This window comes from Arachis stenosperma, chromosome 3 (genome assembly GCF_014773155.1).
Source record: "Arachis stenosperma cultivar V10309 chromosome 3, arast.V10309.gnm1.PFL2, whole genome shotgun sequence".
Lineage (NCBI taxonomy): Eukaryota > Viridiplantae > Streptophyta > Magnoliopsida > Fabales > Fabaceae > Arachis > Arachis stenosperma.
In genome coordinates, this window is record NC_080379.1 from 145,094,470 (window position 1) to 145,117,591 (window position 23,122).

Consider the following 23,122-nt stretch of genomic DNA (forward strand, 5'->3'; position numbering starts at 1 on the left):
ATGAAAAATAGAAGGGATGACCATGAATATAGAGAGATAGGGCGAGGTAGGTGGGGATCCTGTGAGGTTCACAGATCCTGAGGTGATCCTGTGGGGTTCACAGATCCTGAGGTGGCAAGGAATTCCATCCCTGCACCAAATAGGCATGTAAAATGCCTTCATGCATCATTCTGGCGTTCAAACGCCCATTGGTGCATGTTCTGGGCGTTCAACGCCCATGTAATGCATGTTTCTGGCGTTGAACGCCAGTTTCATGCTTGTTCCTGGCGTTCAGCGCCAGTTTGTCCTCTCTGTGCGCATCCTGGCGTTAAACGCCAGGATGTAGCTTGTTTTGGGCGTTCAGCGCCAGAAGGATGCTCTGTTCTGGCGTTGAACGCCAGCCAGATGCTCCTTACTGGCGTTGAACGCCAGTCTGTGCTGCCTCCAGGGTGAAAATTTTTTTCTTCTGTTTTTGACTCTGTTTTTAATTTTTTTGATTTTTTCGTGACTCCTCATGATCATGTACCTAATAAAACACAAAAATAACAAAGAAACAAAATAAAATAAAATTAGATAAATAAAATTGGGTTGCCTCCCAACAAGCGCTTCTTTAATGTCACTAGCTTGACAATGCTCCATAAGGTGATCAGGTCAATTTAAGTGTGGTATTCCCAACACCAAACTTAGAGTTTGGATATGGGGTTTGAACACCAAACTTAGAGTTTGGTTGTGGCCTCACAACACCAAACTTAGAGTTTGACTGTGGAGGCTCTTCTTGACCTTGAACTGAGAGAAGCTCTTCATGCTTACTCTCTTTTGTCACAGAGGGATGGCCATGTGCCTTAAACACAAGGTAGTCCCCATTCAATTGAAGGACTAACTCACCTCTGTTGACATCTATCACAGCTCCTGCTGTGGCTAGGAAAGGTCTTCCTAGGATGATGCATTCATCATCTTCCTTCCTAGTGTCTAGGATTATGAAATCAGTAGGGATGTAAAGGCCTTCAACCTTCACTAGCACGTCCTCTACTAATCCATATGCTTGCCTCACTGACTTATCTGCCAGTTGTAATGAGAACAAAGCAGGTTGTACCTCAATGATCCCCAGCTTCTCCATTACAGAGAGTGGCATGAGATTTATCCCTGACCCCAGATCACATAGAGCTTTTTCAAAGCTCATGGTGCCAATGGTACAAGGTATTAAGAACTTGCCAGGATCTTGTTTCTTTTGAGGTAGAGTTTTCTGAATCCAAGTGTCTAGTTCACTAATGAGCAAGGGAGGTTTACTTTCCCAAGTCTCATTACCAAACAGTTTGGCATTCAGCTTCATGATAGCTCCTAAATATAGAGCAGCTTGCTCTCCAATCACATCTTCATCCTCTTCAGAGGATGAATATTCTTCAGAGCTCATGAATGGCAGAAGGAGATTTAATGGGATCTCTATGGTCTCTAGATGAGCCTCAGATTCCTCTGGATCCTTAATAGGAAACTCCTTCATGCTTGAAGGACGTCCCAGGAGGTCTTCCTCACTAGGATTTTTGTCCTCCTCCTCCTTTGTGCATTCGGCCATTTTGATCACATCAATGGCCTTGCACTCTCCTTTTGGATTTTCTTCTGTATTACTTGGGAGAATACTGGGAGGAGTTTCAATGACTTTCTTACTCAGCTGGCCCACTTGTGCCTCCAGATTTCTAATGGAGGATCTGGTTTCATTCATGAAACTGAAAGTGGCCTTTGACAGATCAGAGACTATATTAGCCAAATTAGAATTATTTTGTTCAGAGTTCTCAGTCTGTTGCTGAGAAGATGATGGATATGGCTTACTATTATTCAGCCTAGTACGTCCACCATTGTTAAAACCTTGTTGAGGTTTTTGTTGATCCTTCCAGGAGAAATTTGGATGATTCCTCCATGATGAGTTATAGGTGTTTCCATAAGGTTCACCTAAGTAATTAACCTCTGCCATGGCAGGGTTTTCAGGATCATAAGCTTCTTCAGAAGCTGCCTCTCTATTACTGTTGGATGCATGTTGCAATCCATTCAGATTTTGAGAGATCATGTTGACCTGTTGAGTCAACACTTTGTTCTGAGCCAGTATGGCATTCAGAGCATCAATTTCAAGAACTCCTTTCTTCTGAGGTACCCCATTATTCACGGAATTCCTCTCAGAAGTATACATGAACTGGTTGTTTGCAACCATGTCAATGAGTTCTTGAGCCTCTTCAGGCGTTTTCTTCAGGTGAATAGATCCACCTGCAGAATGGTCCAATGACATTTTCGAAAATTCAGAGAGACCATAATAGAATATATCTAATATGGTCCATTCTGAAAACATGTCAGATGGACATCTTTTGGTCAGCTGCTTGTATCTTTCCCAAGCTTCATAGAGGGATTCACCATCTTTTTGTTTGAAGGTTTGAACATCCACTCTCAGCTTGCTCAGCTTTTGAGGAGGAAAGAACTTATCTAAGAATGCAGTGACAAGCTTATCCCATGAGTCCAGGCTATCCTTGGGTTGAGAATCCAACCACACTCTAGCTCTGTCTCTTACAGCAAAAGGGAAAAGCATGAGTCTGTAGACTTCAGGATCAACTCCATTTGTCTTTACAGTCTCACAGATCTGCAAGAACTCAGTTAAAAACTGATAAGGATCTTCAGATGGAAGTCCATAAAACTTGCAATTTTGTTGCATTAAAGCAACTAGTTGAGGCTTAAGCTCAAAGTTATTGGCTCCAATGGCAGGAATGGAGATGCTTCTTCCATCAAACTTGGACGTTGGCTTAGTGAAGTCACCAAGCATTCTCCTTGCATTATTATTATTATTTTCGGCTGCCATGTCCTTCTCCTGTTCGAAAATTTCTGAAAGGTTGTTTCTCTTAAAGATGTTTTTGGATTGTTGTAATTTAGCTTCTCTTAATCTTTTCTTCAGAGTCCTTTCAGGTTCTGGATCAATTTCAACAAGAGTGCCTTTATCCCTGTTCCTGCTCATATGAAAGAGAAGAAAACAAGAAAAGAAAAAGGAATCCTCTATGTCACAGTATAGAGATTCCTTTATGTTAGTAGAAAAAGAAGGGGTATAAGAATGAAGAAGGGATTCGGTTTTATGGATGAAGAGAGGTGAAGAGAAGTGTTAGTAATTAAATAATTAAATAGAAGAAGAAAAGAGAAGAGGGATTTCGAAAATAATTTTGAAAAAGAGTTAGTGATTTTCGAAAATTAGAGATAAATTGTAATTAAAATTAAAACATGCAACAATTAATTAATTAAAAAGAACTTTTGAAAAAGAGAGAGATATTTTCGAAAAATTAGAGAGGGAAAAGTAGTTAGGTGGTTTTGAAAAAGATAAGAAACAAACAAAAAGTTAGTTAGTTGATTGAAAAAGATTTGAAATCAAAATTGAAAAAGATAAGAAGATAGTAAGTTAGATAGGATATTTTGAAATCAAATTTTGAAAAAGATAAAATTTTTGAAAAAGATCAAATAAAAGATAAAAAGATTTAATTCAAAAATTTTGAAATTACTTACTTCACTAACAAGAAACTACAAGATAAGATTCTAGAACTTAAAGATTGAACCTTTCTTAACAAGAAAGTAACAAACTTCAAATTTTTGAACCAATCACATTAATTATTAGTGAATTTTCGAAAATTACATATAAAGATAAGAAAAAGATTTTGAAAATAATTTGAAAAAATATTTTTGAAATTTTCGAGAAAAAAGAAAAAATTGAAAAAGATATGATTTTTGAAAAAGATTTTGAAAAGATAAGATTTTTAAAATTGAAATTTTGACTTGACTTGTAAGAAACAACTAATTTTGAAAATTTTTGACCAAGTCAACCCAAAATTTTGAAAATTTGGAGGGAAATAAGGAAAAGATATTTTTTGATTTTTGAATTTTTAAAGAAAAACACAAAAATGACCCAAAACATGAAAATTTTGGATCAAGACACAAGATGCATGCAAGAATGCTATGAATGTCAAGATGAACACCAAGAACACTTTGAAGATCATGATGAACATCAAGAACATAATTTTGAAAAATTTTGATGCAAAGAAAACATGCAAGACACCAAACTTAAAAATTTTTAATGCATGAAAAATATGAATGCAAAAATGCACATGAAAAACAACAAACAACACTAAACAAGCAATCATCAAGATCAAACAAGAAGACTTATCAAGAACAACTTGAAGATCATGAAGAACACTATGAATGCATGGATTTTTCGAAAAAAATGCAAGAAAAATTTTAAAAGCATGCAATTGACACCAAACTTAAAAATTGACTCAAGACTCAAACAAGAAACACAAAATATTTTTGATTTTTATGATTTTCTAATTTTTTTTGGATTTTTATTAATTATTTTTGAAAATAAAGTTTTGAAAAACGAAAAATAAAAGAAAAATTTTTGAAAAAGATTTTTGAAAAGAAAATTACCTAATCTGAGCAACAAGATGAACCGTCAGTTGTCCATACTCGAACAATCCCCGGCAACGGCGCCAAAAACTTGGTGGACGAAATTGTGATCACTGTTCTTTGATCTGATTCATTGTAATTGGATTTATTCAATAATTGTCCTTATTTGAAGTCACAACTCCGTTCAACTAACCAGCAAGTGTACTGGGTCGTCCAAGTAATAACCTTACGTGAGTAAGGGTCGAATCCACAGAGATTGTTGGTATGAAGCAAGCTATGGTCACCTTGTAAATCTCAGTTAGGGAGATTAAAATAGTTTATGGTTTTCGAAAATAAAAAGAGATAAATAATAAAAAGGATAGAGATACTTATGCAGATTCATTGGTAGGAATTTCAGATAAGCGGAATGGAGATGCTGTAGAGCTCTCGGACGCCTGCTATCCCATTGCTTCTACTCAATCCTTCTTACTCCTTTCCATGGCAAGCTTTGTATAGGGGTTCACCATCAACTGTGGCTACTTTCATCCTCACGGGGAAATATCCTATGCGGCTGTCACTCGCACAGCTAACCAGTCTGGAGGCATCACCCATGGTTGATAACTACATCCCATCCTCGCAGTGAAAGCTAATGCTCACGCACTCTGTCACAGTACGGCCAATCACCGGTTGGTTCCCTCCCTACTGGAATAGAATCCCTCTTTTGCGTTTGTCACTAACGCCCAGCAGGTTACAGGTTTGAAGCACGTCACAGTCATTCATGAACGGAATCCTACTCGGAATACCACAGACAAGGTGAGACTTTCCGGATTCCCAGGATCCTACTCGGAACACCACAGACAAGGTTGGACTTTCCGGATCCAGACAAATGCCGCCATCTATCTAGCTTATACCACGAAGATTCTGTTGGGGAATCTAAGAGATACACATTCAAGCCTTGTTGCATGTAGAACGGAAGTGGTTGTCAATCACGCGCGTTCATGAGTGAGAATAATAATGAGGGTTATCTAACTCATCATCATTCATCATGTTCTTGAGTACGAATGAATATCTTGGAATAAGAATAAGATAGAGAATTGAATAAAAGAAAATAGAACTTCATTAATCTTTGAGGTACAGCAGAGCTCCACACCCTTAATCTATGGTGTGCAGAAACTCCACCGTTAAAAATACATAAGTGAAAGAGGTCTAGGCATGGCCGAATGGCCAACCCCCTAAACGTGATCAATAGTCTCTTAGGATGAAGAATAAAACAAAACTGAGACCAAAGATGTAACGTGGTCAAAAGACATCTAATACAATAGTTAAATGTACTATTTATAATAAACTAGCTCCTAGGGTTTACATGAGTAAGTAATTGATGCATAAATCCACTTCCGGGGCCCACTTGGTGTATGCTTGGGCTGAGCTTGATCTATCCACGAACTGAGGCTTCTCTTGGAGTTGAATTTCGAGTTATGATGTGTTTTGGGCGTTCAACTCCGGATAATGACGTTTTTCTGGCGTTTAACTCCAGAAAGGAGCGTGTACTTGGCGTTCAACGCCAAGTTGCGTCGTCATTCTTCGAATAAAGTATGGACTATTATATATTGCTGGAAAGCCCTGGATGTCTACTTTCCAACGCCGTTGAGAGCGCGCCATTTAGAGTTCTGTAGCTCCAGAAAATCCATTTCGAGTGCAGGGAGGTCAGAATCCAACAGCATCAGCAGTCCTTTTGTCAGCCTTTTTCAGAGTTTTGCTCAAATCCCTCAATTTCAGTCAGAATTTATCTGAAATCACAGAAAAACACACAAACTCATAGTAAAGTCCAGAAATGTGAATTTAACATAAAAACTAATGAAAACATCCCTAAAAGTAGCTTGAACTTACTAAAAACTATATAAAAACAATGCCAAAAAGCGTATAAATTATCCGCTCATCAACGCACGACACACTCGACCAATCGTTGGCGGCACCCATGGTCTCGCGGGTCGGGCAGACGTTTGACCGGCAGACCATGGCCTTCCCTGGATCCGACGGGTGGACCCCAATCAGCGAATTTGCGAACAACTTCCCGAAGAGTTCTCTGCACAATTCAATTTTTCCAGCAGCCAGTACGTTCGCATACATTTCAACCCCCCTGCCAGCGTCCGCCTCGTCCCCAACACCTGGCGTCAGTAGCAGCATCGCACACATGTAGCGGGCTTGGACGTCGCCCGCATCGGCGGCCTCAAGTAGGGTGTTGCACCTTCCGACTCTTCGGCCCATCTAGAAGAATTCCCTCATCCCTATACAGAATATAGCGGCCAAATTTCCTGCGCGCTCGCTTTTAAAAAGGAACACATCCTCAGGATGGTCCTCCATGTCATAACCGAACACGACGGGTATCTCCGCCATGGAGGCCACCTTGTACACCGCAGGTGAGTGGGCTGCGTCCAGAAACTCCTTGCAGGTCGCCTGCATGTTAAACATACCATGGATTGAGGCCGACGCAACCCTTGCTGCAATTCTCTCCCATATTTCGTGAGGCAGAAGAGTCAGCAGACAGACGAGTGGGGTCACCATTTTCCCTTTCCCTTTCGTTCTCCCATATCTGGCCTTCTTTCCCCTTCTGCCTTTCTCGGAGGTTGCACCAAATTTCATCCTATTTGATTTAAATTTAGTGAATATGTGGTGGAAGTGAAAGGTTAAAGGAGGACCTTTGTTAGTATGGATCACCAGACGTGATAAAGAAAAACTGGGTAGTAAACTTATATACTGCAAAACGGCTCACCAGATAAGTCAGGTACCGTGCCACATACGCCTTCATTTACGCCCACTGTAACCGATGCTTCGTTTTTGGGTTTGGCACGGGAATCGAAGAAATCATGAACATAATTTTAAAAGCTGAACACTGAAAAATAATTTTAAATTTAAATTTAAAACTATATTAAACTTGTTATCCCTTCTTTTTCATTAAATATAAATCATTTATTTTTTCAAAAAAAAAAACGAAGTACATTAATTACTCATTTTCTACGGAAAAAAAAGTATTCGAAGCAGCTTCTCACTTTACACTATAGGGCCTACACTATATAGGTATACGTGCACATTAATGACAAACCCTATCCCTCCCAATACTTCTTTACCAGTTCTTCTCTGCCGTATCTCCTTCTCTCACCTCTCCGTCTATCCTTATCCACCTCCTTATTTCTGCCACCCTCCACTGCTCTCTCCGTTGTGTACTTCCGAGAAAATGTCGAAGGAGACCGTCACCGACCACGTCGTTAGTCCCATCTACCTCACGAAACAGCCGATGTCCAATCTGATCAACATCGTCCGTACAGATGAAAAGTTCTTGGTATGTGACTTCGTTGAGGCCGAACTTGTCAGAAGGGAGGAAATTTGGGAGGCTATCCTTGAAAAAATATCAGAGGAACTCTTCGAGGTCAGGTACGAGAGGTTGAAGTTAATGGTCAAGTTGAACAAAAAGGAGGATCAACTGGAGGAAGAGGAGAAGGCACGTCGTCTGGAGGAAAAGTTGCTGCGCAGGGAGCAGCAACTGTGTGAAGCGACCGTTCGCCGAATGTATGACAAAGCAAACAAAATGATGGCCGAAAGCTCAAAGTGGCGTGACCTGGCACAAAGGGTTGTCAATGTTTTGGAGGTCAAGGAGAAATCTTTGTCCCCTCCATTAGGCGTTCAACCGGAGCAAAGTGAACACAGGGACGGAGGGATTTGACCTGGTGCACATGTGTGACATCTCTATGTTGTGTTGGTTTCTGTCGAAACCCGAAGCCCTGAATGATCTATTTAGTTTGTTTGTTAGGTCGCCCTTTTGATCTTTTGAAATGCTATTTAAAACTTAGCAGCGATTATTATATCTACTTTCATCGGTTCGATATCGAAATCCGTTTATATTGAATTGTTAATCAGTTTATCCTTCCTCGCCAGTGACTATTGCACGTCAACAACAAAATTTGAGTCATTTCCATTTTGATTGCCATTGTTTCGGTAGATTAATATTCTATGCTTCGTAGTCAGTATAATTTCATTTAATCCAGATGCGGTTAACTATCAATATCTTCTCATCTCCTTTCTTGTTAGTAATAATTTGAATTGATTTAAATTGAAATAAATATTTCCTAAAAATACGAAAAACACGCATTTCGGCGACTTCCCATTGAGTTACCAAAATTTGTGGGCTATTTTGTATCAATTAAATGTTCCTTTTTTTTTCTTCCATCGAACTAGTTTTTAAATATAAATCGTTTATTTTTTTATTTTCCCGAAAATAAACGAAGTATATTAATTACTCATTTTCTACGAAAAAAGTATTCGACGAAGCTTCCCAATTTACACGGTATATGTATATGTGCCCCTTAATGACAAACTCTAAACCTCCCAATGCTTCTTTCCCAGTTCTTCTCTGCCGTAACTCCTTCTCTCACCTCTCCCTCTATCCTTATCCCCTTCCTTATTTCTGCCACCTTCCACTGCTCTCTCCACTGTGTACTTCTGAAAAAATGTCGAAGGAGACCGTCACCGACCCCACCGTTAGTCCCGTCGACCTCACGGAAGAGCCGATGTCTAATCTAATCAACATCATCCGTACAAATGAAAAGTCCGCGGATTTTGACCTCGTTGAGGCTGAACTTGTCAGGAGGGAGGAGTTATGGGAGGCTAGGCTTGAAAAAGCGGCAGATGAAGTCTTCCAGGTCAATGCCAAGAACATAGACTTAATGGTCAAATTGAAGAAAAAGGCGGATCAACTGGAGGAAGAGGAGAAGGCACGGCGCCGGGAGGAAAAGTTGCTTCGCAGGACCTTGCAACAGTATGAAGCGGCCGGTCGCCGACTGTATGGCAAAGCAAGCGAAATGATGGCGAAAAGCTCAAATTGGCGACTCCTGGCAAACAGTGTCATCGATGTTTTGAAGGTCAAGGAGAAATCTTTGTCCCGCCAGGCAGGCGTTCGACCGGAGCAGGGTGAAGACAGTGACGGAGGTATTTGACCTGGTTCACATGGGTGACGTCTTTATGTTGTTTTGGTTTTTTGTCGATGAGTAAAGCCTTGAATGATCTATCTGGTTTGTTTGTTTCGTCGTCCTTTTGATCTTATGAAATGCTAATTAAAACTCTGTAGCGATTATTATATCTACTTTCATCGGTTTGATATAACAAATCTGTTTATGTTGAATTGTTAATTGGTTTATCCCTCCTCGCCAGTGACTATTACACGACAAGAAATCCAGATGCGGTTAACTATCAATATCTTCTCATCTCCTTGCTTGTTAGTAGTAATTTGAATTGATTTAAATTGAAATGTATATTTCCCAAACATACGCAAAAAAACGCTTTCCGGTGACTCCCCATTGACTATTAGAGTTAACAATTTTCTGGCTGTTTGGTATAAATTAGTTGTGACGGTATCAGATAGTTCACAGCCCTAAGCAAAAAACGGGAGATGTAAATCATCCAATATAAAACAAGTCATCTGAGCGGTTGATATATAATTAGGGAATTATCTTGAGTTGTTAGCATTTATCGTTTCCAAATCGTGATCCGGTGCCTTTCGCCAACTATTGCATGTGTGGGTTCTCAAAGACCTGCTAATCGATTTTTTTCCCTTCTGCATTATTTTCATTTGGTGTATCTGCAACTAATTAGTAATTATACATGCAATAACTGTTTTTGTGTTACCTGTTTTTGGGTACTGGGTTGATTCCCTTCTTTGAAAAGTACGCGTTTTTTTTTTAGTGAAAAACGTAAACGTACGCGCGTTCATCTGGCGAAACACCTCCTGCCTTTTTAATTTTTTTTCTTTTTAATAAATAACCCTTAAACCTGATTAGACTGGGCATTAATTGCGAATTAATGTGGGTGCAATTGCCAAGGGCAATAACCAGATTTCTAAAAAGGGCTATAACCACCGAATGAATTCAAAATTTAAATTATAGCCTTAATCTAATCTTATCAATCAATGTAGTCGATGGAAGCAGGTAAGTTGTTCATAATTACACTTTTTTTGTATATTTACGGTTTTTAAATTTTTTTTTGGTTTGGTCATGCTGGAAGATAACATTTTTTTTTTACCTGGTATTGGGCCAGAGAAACTGACTCGACCCAAAAAACAAAACAAAACCCGAACTCGCCTAGCAACCCAACCCCTAATACCCGACCCTAATCGAAGCTCCTCTCCTCTTCATCGAAGGCAAAACTCCTCGCTCCGCCCATGTCAATTCCACCTCCGACGAAAGTACTGGGTGTTCCTCTTCTTTCTTCAGCCATGTAAGTTTTTTTTCCAGACCAGTCATCCATTTTTAACAAAATTATTAATATCCCACCACTTGAGCCCATCATTGGTCTCTGAAAAAAATGTGCATCTCAAGCAAAAAATTATACTCCAGAGGCCCATCAGGATTGACCCAAGTTCAACCAACTTAGTTCTAACCTAACCCGCCCGACCCGTAACACCATCGGCAATCTCCTTCGTCATCCTCTCGCCCACCATCCCATGCCGCTTCGATCCTTCTTTGTTGGTCGTCTCCGGCAAAGCCATAATCTAGCCGAAACACTATGTAGCTCTGGCGAGGACACTATGCAGATCTTCATCCTTCGAACCAACGAGTCGCGACAGAGGTCGCACTTCGTAGAGCAGGCAGCTTTGCAGTGTGACTCCACGGGAGAAGCTTCCTGCAACTCCATTGACGGGTCAGTGACGGATACGTAGACATCGCAGCTTAACTTGTATGCGTCAAACGACGTCCACGGCGCTTTTCCTTCCCTCCCAGCCCTCCTCCATCATCTCTGATTTAGCGTTAAACAGAATCACTAAGTGCCATTAATTTAGTTCTTAAAACATGATAAACTAATTCTACATAAACCCAAATAATTTTTTATTATAACAAAAATAACCAACTACAAAGTGAATTTTGCAAACTAACCTCTCTGACACATGATTCCCACTAACCAATCATAGGAGGAGAGAGAAAGAGTAATCTCTACCATTGGATTGATAAAGCATAGAGATCCGACGGCTAACATCATATGATACACCGGTCAGCCAAACATAAGTATCATGGGCACTGGTGTGCCAAAGAATTTCCACACACCAAATCCGTTCCCGTAAAAGAAATGAGTGGGAGGAAATTTCGAAAGTGAAAAAGAGGACCGTAGGTTAAGAGACTCAGACGCGCTATATGCACGACGCGTAGGCGTAGCATTTGATATGAACAGTTCAATTTGTGTACCTACTGATTTATATAATCAGACTATCCTATTACTGTCCGTCCAATTTTTTCAACACAGTCATCACAAAATAGTCAATCTTTCTAACCCCAATAATGCTACTATACACCATTCCTACCCTAATATCAAAATTAAAAAAAGTGCATCATCACTGGGAATAGGTAGAATATTCAAACAAGATTCCTTATAGACGTCAAGTTTATAAGAATATAAGTCATCGAAATTCGTCATCAATAGTAAATAAGATGGAAGTAAAAGAAGGGCGCAACACGTGCGTGGCGGTGCAGGCGTCTCAGACTGCAGTGTCGCCAATAGACAATTCAAAGGTGAGTCCAAAAAGCTTGAAATTTTGTTCGTTTTCTTTTGCAGTGGGACCCGCAACGAGTGTGATCTTATCCTAATGGAAGAGCTTCTCACTTCCAACATAATAAAAGCCTTTAGTAGAGAAGGGTAAACTTTTTGGTGTATAAATAGTGGCATCGTTGGAAGAGAGAAATATTAAAGAAACAACGGAAGTGGGAAGAATGAGTGGGAAGGGCGGCGATAGTGATGCGAAAGTGTCGTCGGGTGCATCAGGGGAAGGTGCAGGTGCAGGGCAGCGTAAAATACATCCTTCCGGTTCATTCAGCAACTTTCCGGCATCCCGATCAAAAGTGAAGCATAGTATCATTAGAGATATGTTCAAGGGCGACTCTCATGAATCCTCCCACAACCACAAGAATTCTTGATAATAATGATTTTAATTCATGTTTATGCACGCACTTTCTGCATACATGCACCCATCCCCTTAATTTCCTCATAGAAACCCACCTAATTGATTCAAATACATGTCCATTGTCTAGCAGAAGGTGCCTTTTATTTTCTAAATCAGATATTACTTTCTATTTTCCTTTTTGTGGTTCTTTTATTTTCTCTTTATAAATAATAAAATGTGCCGTCGTGCTTGACCTTACTACGCTGCAAATTTATGATACATATACAACTTACGTCCCCCAACGAATTTTTTTTTTCCTGACTATCCCCCCAACGAATTTGAGACTTTTATTTTTGTTTCTAGAAACGTTATTACGTATTAACTTTTAAATTTTTGTTTTTTTTTATACACTAAAACCGTTGATTTCATAACATTCATTTTTGTTTTTATCCCTGAAGACTTGAAGAGTGTCATACTTATACTCATACTCAACAGTCAACAATACTAACATTTTTCTTTTATTTATGTTATACAAATAGTTATATCTTAATCTTAGTAGAAAGTTATAGTTGGAGAAAAGTAATTATTATGACTAAATAAGTAAATATAGTCATTCTATGCTCACTTGTTTTTATTAATAACCGAAAAATTACCTTTTAATATTGGTAAAGAAAAAATGCGGGTAAACAAATATTTTAGCATCTAAATTTTTAAAGTTATTTTTTTTAAGTAACATAATGTTTTTTAAAAAATTGACATAAATTTTTCAGAAAATAATAACTTTTTTTGATAAAAAGTTAAAAATTATCTATAAATATTAAATAATAGAACATACGAAAAAAAATAAGAAGAAAGAAGTCGGAAAAAAAATAAGAGAAGAAACAAATAAAAATTGCAAAAGAAACGGAAAGAAAAAGGATGGAGGAGAAAGAAAGAGGAGGAAAAAGAAAAATACGGGTAGATTCTAACATTTTGTGTTTTTTTCGGATGTTGAATTTGATTGAATAATAACTTGTTTACGTAACACTACCTATTGTTTATTATTTAGGTTTAACTTATGATTTTAGTTCTTAAGATATAGAGCGAAATTTTTTTTGTTTTTAATTTTTTTTGTATATAAAATTATTTCTAAAATTTAAAATTAAATTTTAAAATCGTCTTTTTTATTTAAATTTTAAAATTTTTGACTAAATTATTCGTAACAAAAAAATTATAAAATTAAAAAAACAAAATATAAAAAAGAGAGTGTTTATGTTTATGCAAATGAAAAGGGAAGAAAAAAAAGGAGAAAGGGAAAAGAGAGAAAGAAAAAGAAGCTGTTCACGATCCATTTCTACCTCCGCTTCTACAGTCAAAATTTTAAAATAAAGTTAAATTTTAGGGACCATTTTGTATGCAAAAAAATATTAGAAAAAAAATTTTTTATTTATACTTTAGAGACTAAAATCGTAGTTAATCCTTATTTGTTAGAAAATATTTTTATATTTTATACCAAACTAATGTTTATTAGTAGTAGATTAATTTGGGGTTTAAGGTACATGTTAAAGTTATTATTTGTAAAATTTTTTAAATTTGTATTTTAATAAATATACAATAAAACATGATACATACCGTATTAGCTAAAACTTTAATTTAAGGTTATCTATACTACCTGTAATATTTTTATATTGAGTCAGGATAGCATTGGAAATTTAGTCTAGTCTTCAGAGTACCAAATGTTTGCAGTCATTTTGGAAATTCTGGATGGAGGTGAGGGCAAGACAAATTCCCCATCGTCATCATCCATTATTCTAATTTCATTTTCATTTCCATGCTTGTTTTTTACACGTGACAAATGTTTGGATATATACAGTGAAGTTGATTTGTAGCCCGGTTCAACTGGAACTAAAGTTAACACTTAACACACAAACATGGCATAAAATAATACTAGTATCTCTATCAATTGCTTAGGCTTTATTTTGAGTTTTTGACTTGCATGTCGATTTTGACTTGTTAAGGTTAAAAATTTAATTTACTTATATTTTAAGAAACTTCTAACACTTGACTCTACCACTTATACATACTCACATCTGAAAGATTTCCTGTTTATATTCCAAGTTCTTTTTCTGAGTAGGATTCCTTTCACATATTTCTGTTTATATTCAAGTTATGTACTCATAACTCTGAAATTCTATGGAATTTCATTTTAAGACACTTTAAAACTCTGTAAAGTGTTTTTAATTAATTGTTTATGTAACTTTTACTCGCATTCTGACTATTATATGCATGTTATGATTTTGCCAAAAACTACTACTTCGTGTCAAACTGAGAACTTTGATGCACTGTTTTTATATGTACAGATTTGATGCAAAATGAGTAGAATGCGAACCCCTGCTCTGGGTGAAAAATCAATTTGTCATTTAACTTTTGAGAAACAAAGAAGTCCTCCATGTTTTTGGTCAACAACTAAATGAATGGCTTACAAATAAAAAATATTGCTAATGTTAGCACTCAAGTTTCAAATCAATGAACACTCTTTATTTAATAACACCCAAAAATAAATAAATAAAAAAATAAATTCTAACCATTCTTTACATCCCCCCAATCATTACTTAGCTTATTGGAAATGTTAAGAAATTTTACTTGAAAAAAAGAAGACAGACTTTCTGTACATTCATAATCAGCAGCTATGAAGTCTCCAAGCTTAATTGTACAATTTCAGGCGAGTTGTAATTTCCTGCCGGCACATAGGACATGAAGATAATGTTGCACCACACTCCCTGCAAGTCTATATCAAACAACACAGTACAATTAAATAACAGAATTAAATGTTAAATGATTGAATGTTACATAATAAATGTACATGTTCATCATCAAATGTGAGATTTATAAAAATAGCATTCCTTTTAAGATTTTTATCATTTAAAAACCAGAGTTACATCATATAACTTCAAGGCACATTAACATGAGCATATATAGTAACAAGTTCATCAAAGAAAACTTACTGTATGGCCACATCCAAACGCCATGTCCTTTGGATTCGTTAGGCAAATAGGGCATACTGATTCAGTTACAGCCGGAGCCGATGGCTCGACCGATTCAACATTTCGTGGAACTGTGCTGACAGAATTGTCATGGTCTATAACTTCCTTAGGCGGAGGCAGAGGCCTGTTACTTCGATGGTTACCTATTGATTTTCCACTGCATCAGAAAAATTGCACACTCTGTTATCCTTGAATATATTAGAATCTTTCATGGTTGTACTTGTAAGTTCAAAGCTTACCTTCCAAGTTGTAAATTTAAGGCTATCCGGTACTGAATTGGAATTTCCATAAGGGCAGCAAGTGCAAATGCTGCTTCCTTCTTTGATGCCTCTTTTTCGGACATGATCTTTGTGAAGTTCACAAACTAAAGAAGCAAAAAGGAAATGTTAGAAAACCATAGCAGAATAACATTAACATTGCATGGAAAAATGAGAATCTAAATGGGAAATGCAATCATACATATGTAAACTACCTGAAAGTTGTCAAATAACCGGTGCTTAATGTTATCATCGAAGCGTTGCATTTCATCCCATGGTCCATCTCCAACTCCAACCAAAATAATTGAGAGTGGATAGTGACTGAAAATTAGAACAGCTCCAGCATCAAAGATGGATATCATTAACAAAATATAAGGCCTAGCAAAAAAAATAAAAATAAAAAGTTTACCTTGCAGCAACAATAGAATCAATGGTTGCTTGCTCTTGTGGACTAAGCTTTCCATGTGGTGTATCTGAACTTCTAGTAACCTATGAAAAAACAAAATGCTTTAGAAACATGGGCTTCAATTATATCATTCCGTAAGAAGAATCAAAATGATATAAAACAAAAACGAAATAAATATATAAAACCTGTCCATCAGCAATAATTACAAGAACATGATATTGACCCTGGCTTCTCTCCACAATATCAATTGCTGCATCAACTACAGGTGCAAATGATGTTGGACCTATTGATAAGGGTTCAACCGTTAGTCTTTCATGATTAGATCTTCTAATTTTTGCAGGACAATAAAGCCATACATATGTGGTGCCCCTTTATATGTATGCATTAAGTCATACATCATTTATTAGATATATTTGTAACAGATACTTGTAATAAAATTGTAAAATGTAGTCAACAAGGAATAATATTGAACCTGCCAATTTTAAGAGTGGAACAATCTCTCTGTAGCGTGCAAGTACTTCCTCAAAACCACGACAAGAGCGACCATCAGGATAAAAGTTGAACACATACTTATCATGCGTAGATGCTGCAGAAGTATTGGCTGGAATCAATATAATACAAGAGAAAAATATAAACATTTGATCATAAAGTCAGAAACAAAAGCTCACCATCACCAAATCCAAAACATGGAATCAGATTATCCTCGTCAAAAGCAGCGAGAGTACGGCCGATGATGGAGATTGCCTGCTCGTATGGATTCGGAATCCGGCCAATATGATGAAGGCTTTTGTGGTTGAATGAGTGCTTGCCTGAAATTCCCAAGATGTGATTTTCAGCATTCTCCATTCTCATACAGTGTGTATAATATAACATTAATTTCGTATTCACAAAGAACAAACCTGTCCATTCGTTGCTTTTGGTGAAATCAATACCAAGTATTAAATTTGATGATTCCAGACCAGCTTCTCTAAGAGCAGTAATAACCTGAAGGATAGGGCAGCAGATAAGTACAGGCAAAAATTCTACAAGAAAACATGCAGTAACTATGTTTGCAGCACCTTCATGAGATGTAACCATATTCTTTTCAAATGAAAACAGGTTGCAAATAAACCAAACACCGCAAGCAACTTCACAGTGTGCAATAAGTTCAAAATGATCAATGAAAATATTACAGATACCTTGATGCCATTATATAATCAAACAAAGTTTTCTAAATACCTAGTAGTAATTCCTGTTCTAGTGTATTACAAAAATTTCTTTATAGTGCTAAGATTAAGATCTCTAAATAGAGGAGCAAAAACCTGATCAAGTGAACTGAAATTATCAGCTATATAAGTGGGGCGCTCGATTTGCTGGTATTTAGTATTCTTCGAACTCCCAGCATAAGAAGAAGGTTGGCGATAATCCTCATAGCTATTGTTCTTTGAAGTTGCATCATAAGAAGATGGTTGGGGATAATCCTCATAGCTTGTGTTCTTTGAAGTTGCATCATAAGAAGATGGTTGGGGATAATAATCATAGCTAGTATTCCTTGAAGTCCCATCATAAGAAGAGGGTTGATGATAATCATAGCTAGTAGTCCCCGAAATCCCATCATAAGAAGAAGGGTGATGAACGAAATCATCACTAGAATCATCTGTTGACCCTGAATTTCCCATAAATACAGACCTCCGATTCTTTCACCTATATCAAAATAAATCTTATCAATTACTATAAGTCTATAACTTCCTTCAAAGTTCTTATTATTAACAAAGCAGTGGTATACTTAATTCTATCTAAATCACGAAATGATCATACATGAAGAACTTAGGAGGAGAAAGCACAAAAACACTTAATCGTTTAGTTCACAACAAGAGAGTAGGGTTACCTGAAGAAAATGAGAGAAAGTACTGAAGCTGATTTGTGGCGGTTAATGAAGAGGTTCAGGTTCTTCTTCTTCCTGTGGTAGTTTCGTTGGTCTTCAATTTGATTTTTGGTTAGGCGATGAACGATGACCATAATTTCAGACAAAAAAGCATTTAAATTGTTTATTAATTGTTAGGTGCTGGCGGTTTGTCATTATTTTAATGCGTGCACTCGTTGTCTCTCGTTGCCTTTCCCTTGGCTTGTTAAGTCAAATTACTTCACATGTTCTGTTTGAATATGATTGGGCTCGGTTGGTTCCTAAGAGGTTCTGTTATCCATATGAATTACCAACCGTCTCTTTCTTCCTTTTTTTTTGCTTTTTTGAATTTCTTTGCTTACTAGCATCTTCCACCTTCAATAATTATTCACTTTCTTTGCTCACACGAAATACGTTTACTGTATCTCTTTTTTATGCTGAGAAGTGAGAAGTCCCCTTTTGAAAACACATTACTTCCAAGATTAGTAATCTTTCTCATGCAAATACTTTTGATTAGTTAAGTAATTGGTCATTGATATAATAATCATAATAGAATCTTAAATAGAACCCCAACCAATCGTTTTCTTTTCTTCATTAAAAAAATGGATCGATGTCTTCTTATTCATTTTATTCGCTCTGTCACAATTCTCACCGTGTTTTTTTTTTTCTAATTCCGTAGCTGTCACTAAGATATTCTCCTAAATTCTTTATGTTTTTTCCCCTTTTTAATACATAAAATTATATAATTTTTTATTATTAAAAAAATTAAACGAAACATATATAATAATTATTATTATAAATATTTTATAACTTGAAAATATTAAAAATAATTAATCTTAATTAATTTGGATTGGTTGAATTATAATCTCATTTGTTTAAGTAAATATTTGGAGTTTAAATTTCGTTTTATGTGTGTGACAATTCATTAATTAGCGACAGATCCTTAATAAATAGAGCATCGTGAATTAGTTTTTAGCCTGCCGAATTAAAAAATTCGTAGAAAAAATATAATTGTCTTTAAAATAGATTAATTTCTCATTATTAATAGCAATATTTATGTACTTTTGTCTTTGTTGAAATTTACCTGAACAATTTTATTTGTTAGTTTTATATTTATTCTTGAAATCAAAATAATATGATCAATATTATTCCTTGTTAAAATTTCACATTTTATGACATGATTTTTAAATTTTCAAATTTATAGACTTATATCATTACAAAATTTATTAGATTGATTAATATTTCTTGGTAACAAGGTGTACCCAAATACCATTGTTGAGTATTAGTTAATGTGAAGAGAAATTAATAACAACTTTTGTTATTCAATATATAATTTATTCTATTGAAAAATAAATTAGTTTTTTCTGAACTGGTAAATACATTTTCTTTTAATTTCTTACACTATTTTATTTGACAATATTTGTCATTAAAAATAATAAATGATCACACTATCTTACAATATAATATACAAAGTAATTTCTTATCTTGAAATTAATTCTGGTTAGTGAGATAAAATTTAAAATATTTTTTTATTTTTTTACTCAAATTTAAATTTAAATTTAGAATTGATTAACGACTTATCCCCTTTTAATTTCAATAACAAAAAATTAATTGAGTGCAAAATATTTATCATTTAATAATTTCAATTATTTAAATTTTTGTTACTAAAAATTGGATTAAAAATTTATTATAAATTTAATAATCGATAATAGATATTATATTAGTACGTAAATAATAATATCTGATATATTATTTACTTATTTTTTTGACAAGACTAATATATAATCTATTGAGGATTGATTTATTGTTCAACTTTTTTTATAAGTTTTATAATATATAAAAATAGTGATCTCATTTTTTATTATTATTTAAAAATTATTTATAATATTTTAATTATATAATTAACTTAATTAATAATCTTTATTATTATTTTTATACTAAAAAATATCAATTTATACTATTTATATATTTTTTACTACTAATAAATAAGTAGATATTTGCACTATTGTCCTAGATGATAACTTAAGTTACTTATTTTATATGTTAAATAATGTCTTGTATCTTAAATTCATTAAATATTAAGATGAGAAAATTTGTGTAATAAATTATATAAATAATTATTACAAAAAAATATTTATTATATATAATAATCATTGATATATGTTGTGTCATGTATATATTATAGGATTATCTATTTTAATTATATGAGTGATTATTGTTATTTTTACTTTTTTATTACATTAGTAAATAATATTTAAAATTAAAAATAAAAGATAATTAAAATTTTTTTAATTTGAATTAAAAAATTCATGTAAATATATCCAACTTTTACCTATATTAAGTGTTATAACATTAAATAATATAGTATTTGTTATAACAATAACTCAAAATATTAATTCAATATATACTTGGGTCTAATAAGAACTCAATGTAAGTAAGATCAAATCAGGTCCATTGTTAGGGTTTCAAATCCTACTTAGGTTCATTACCTTAAAGGGCTAATACAGATGAAATCCACGTGTCTCCTCTCAAATCAGCTCAGATTGAATCTTCGTTGCTAGTTAGGTATGGTAATTGGTACTCAGGGAAGCGTGGCGGACCTTCTTCACATCCCTCACTCTTGTTTAAGAAAAATGGCATTGTCGCTTCTCCGTCTTTGCAAGTCTCTATTTTATTATCCTTTTAGGAAACGCAGATCTTGTCGAATATCTACGAATATTTTTTGAAAAAAATAACACAAAAAGACATAATATAATAATCATACAATAATCAATTCAATATAATTTAACAGAATTCATAACATATTTATAATGAAAAATAACATTTCAAAAGAAAAAAAATATAAAAATATATTCCAACATAATAACATAATTTTTGGGACTATACTGAACGACGTAGTGACGGGCTAGAGAGAGAGAGAGAAAGAGAGAGAGAGAGAGAGAGAGTTTGGAAGAAAAATAAAAGATTCGAGTTAGAGGCAGGAATTAAGGTTATTAAATTCAAGAAATGAATTTATATATATATATAAATTAGGATAAATTAGTAATTTATATTCGTGTGAACTTAATGGGTCCCATGAAGCGGGTACTTATGTTTGTGTCCCCATCAATTTTTACATGACGGATTGTGAAATTTTACGGATCTCCATCTAACCCCAAAACATGAGTAACTCGCAAATATCTATTTTGGTTGTTTTTGTGATCATCCTTATTGCTAACATTCATTGATTCGTGATGTGGAGTTATTCCAGCCACTTAGTAAATTCTCATATAATCAAAATCTAGGTTATTTCATTCTTATAAAGTTACATGTATCCTTTTTTTTCCAAGATAAAATTCATTTCATTGAATGAAAATGAGTGGTCCAAAAAAGGACAGCATAACAAGAGTAAAGTTGGAACAATCCAACTTAAGTCAGAATACATAATTCAATAGAAAAAAGAAACCCAAAAGGTAAAGTAAATAAAAGTGAAGGAGATCTTCAGGAAGAAAAGTCAAGGAAGGTGTCGGTCTTCTTCCATGGCGTGGCGAGCAGCATCAACCAATTGAAGAGGATGGCGGCTCTGGTTCTCGAATAGAGTCTCATTCCGGATCTTCCAAATCTGCCATAATGCATTTGCTGCGAGCTCCTTCTTCTTCGTCGTATTGCTACCAAACTTCATATTTTTGTCAACCTCACTCCACCAAATTCATGGTTCTTCAATTAAAACTGGAACAAGTAGATTAGTGATTCTCCAGGCCTCAACAGCGTCGGTGCACATCCAGAGAGAATGCGCAACAGTTTCAACTTTCAGGGAACCTGTTGCATCGCTGACATAATGGACTCACTAATCTTTGTTGAATAGGTAGGCCTTTGTGCATAATTTTCCAAAGAAATTTTTTATCTTTGGTTGGCATTTGATGCTCCGAATATCAGACCATAGTTGCTTATTTTGAAACTGTTCTGGCAGGAACTCTATCGAGGGGTGGAAGAATTGGAACGCTAATTGGTACCCAGACGCTACTGAATAGCATCCATTTTTCTCCTTTAGCCAGGTAACCTCATCATCACCTTGTTGGATTTCAGTGTTTATGATAGCCTCTACAATTTCTAGTCTGAATAGTTCTTGTATTAGTACCTGGTTCCATGATCTAGTTGGTAAAATTAGGTCTGAAACCCATATAGGATTGTGCTCTGAATTAGTCTCTGTAGTAGGAGTAATAGACAGATAATCACGAATCCATGAATCTTCTCTTATTCTGATATCTGAACCGATGCCTACCCTCCATAGGATACCTTTTTCTAGAACTTTTCTACCCTCTACTATGCTCCTCCATCCCCAAGAAGGGTTGATTCCAACTTCTGTGCAGAGAAAATTAGAATCTTTGAAATCTTACTTCGGTACACCCTAGAGATTAGAGAGTTTGTTCTTGTAAATAGTCTCCATCCTTGTTTGGCTAGCATTGTAAGGCTGAAAGCTTTAAGATCTTTGAAATTGAGACCCATTTGTCTCTTAGACCTATAAGTAATTATCCACCCAATCCATTGCATCCTCCTTTTCGATCATTTTGACCCCACCAAAACTGCAAGATGACTCTTTGTATGTCTTCTATTAGTGTCTCTAGGAGTTTAAAGCAACTGAGAGTGTAAATAGGTACTGCTATAGCCACCGCCTTAATAAGGACTTCCCTTCCACTCGATGATAGTAGAGTCCATTTCCTTGATGTAATTAAAGGTAGATTTTTTTTTACCTCTGCACTATAGCTGGCAAACCCAAGTATCTATTCTGGTTACCCACGTGTGGAACATGTAGTAATTCAGACAACATATCTCGGGTTTGGGTGGGTGTGTTCCTACTATAAAAGATTGAAGATTTGTCCAAGTTAACTGTTTGTCCACTAATCACTTCATAGTTACTTAAGACCCTGAGTAAACTCTGGCAGTCCTTGACCGTAGCCTTACTGAACAAAATTGAATCATCTGCAAAAATTAAGTAGCTGACTTTAGGACATCTGCGATTAAATCTCAACCCAGAAAACTATAGGCTCTGTTCTCCTCTGTGGAGCAGATAGGATAGACCTTCTGGACAAAATAAAAAGAGATAGAGGGAAAGAGGATCGTCTTGTCGCAATCCTCTACATGGTCTAAAATAACCATGAGAGCACTATCCACAGTAACAGAGTAGAAAACCATAGTCACCAGTTCCTTAATCCAATCCACCTACTTTTTACAAAATCCCAGTTTCTCCATCATGGCTCAGACAAAGTTTCATTCAACCCA

General features: G+C 35.5%; 2 protein-coding genes across 2 annotated transcripts; both read right to left on the reverse strand.

Annotated features, from left to right (window-relative positions):
• Positions 1-6,642: 6,642 nt before the first annotated feature.
• On the reverse strand, positions 6,643-7,017 carry LOC130966812 (uncharacterized). Its single transcript, XM_057891636.1, has one exon. The coding sequence runs from the start codon at positions 7,015-7,017 to the stop codon at positions 6,643-6,645; it is 375 nt and encodes a 124-aa protein (XP_057747619.1).
• Positions 7,018-14,767: 7,750 nt separating this feature from the next.
• On the reverse strand, positions 14,768-18,100 carry LOC130970332 (E3 ubiquitin-protein ligase RGLG3-like). Its single transcript, XM_057896389.1, has 11 exons — positions 17,849-18,100; positions 17,283-17,664; positions 16,881-16,965; positions 16,650-16,790; positions 16,454-16,567; positions 16,167-16,264; positions 15,985-16,064; positions 15,791-15,896; positions 15,558-15,682; positions 15,280-15,475; positions 14,768-15,062 (listed from the first exon to the last, which is right to left on the reverse strand). The coding sequence occupies exons 2-11, from the start codon at positions 17,637-17,639 to the stop codon at positions 14,979-14,981; spliced, it is 1,386 nt and encodes a 461-aa protein (XP_057752372.1). The 5' UTR covers positions 17,640-17,664; positions 17,849-18,100; the 3' UTR covers positions 14,768-14,978.
• Between the last annotated feature and the right edge of the window lie 5,022 nt (positions 18,101-23,122).

Bases quoted from the DNA above. Each gene is read 5' to 3' on its own strand.
- LOC130966812 (XM_057891636.1), bottom strand. From the start codon at position 7,017: ATGAAATTTGGTGCAACCTCCGAGAAAGGCAGAAGGGGAAAGAAGGCC.
- LOC130970332 (XM_057896389.1), bottom strand. From the start codon at position 17,639: ATGGGAAATTCAGGGTCAACAGATGATTCTAGTGATGATTTCGTTCAT. The intron at 16,568-16,649 runs GTGAGCTTTTGT...ATACTTCTGCAG, and splicing joins ATGTTTTGGATTTGGTGATG to CATCTACGCATGATAAGTAT. The intron at 15,897-15,984 runs GTAAACTTTTTA...TCTAATTTTCAG, and splicing joins GATTCTATTGTTGCTGCAAG to TCACTATCCACTCTCAATTA.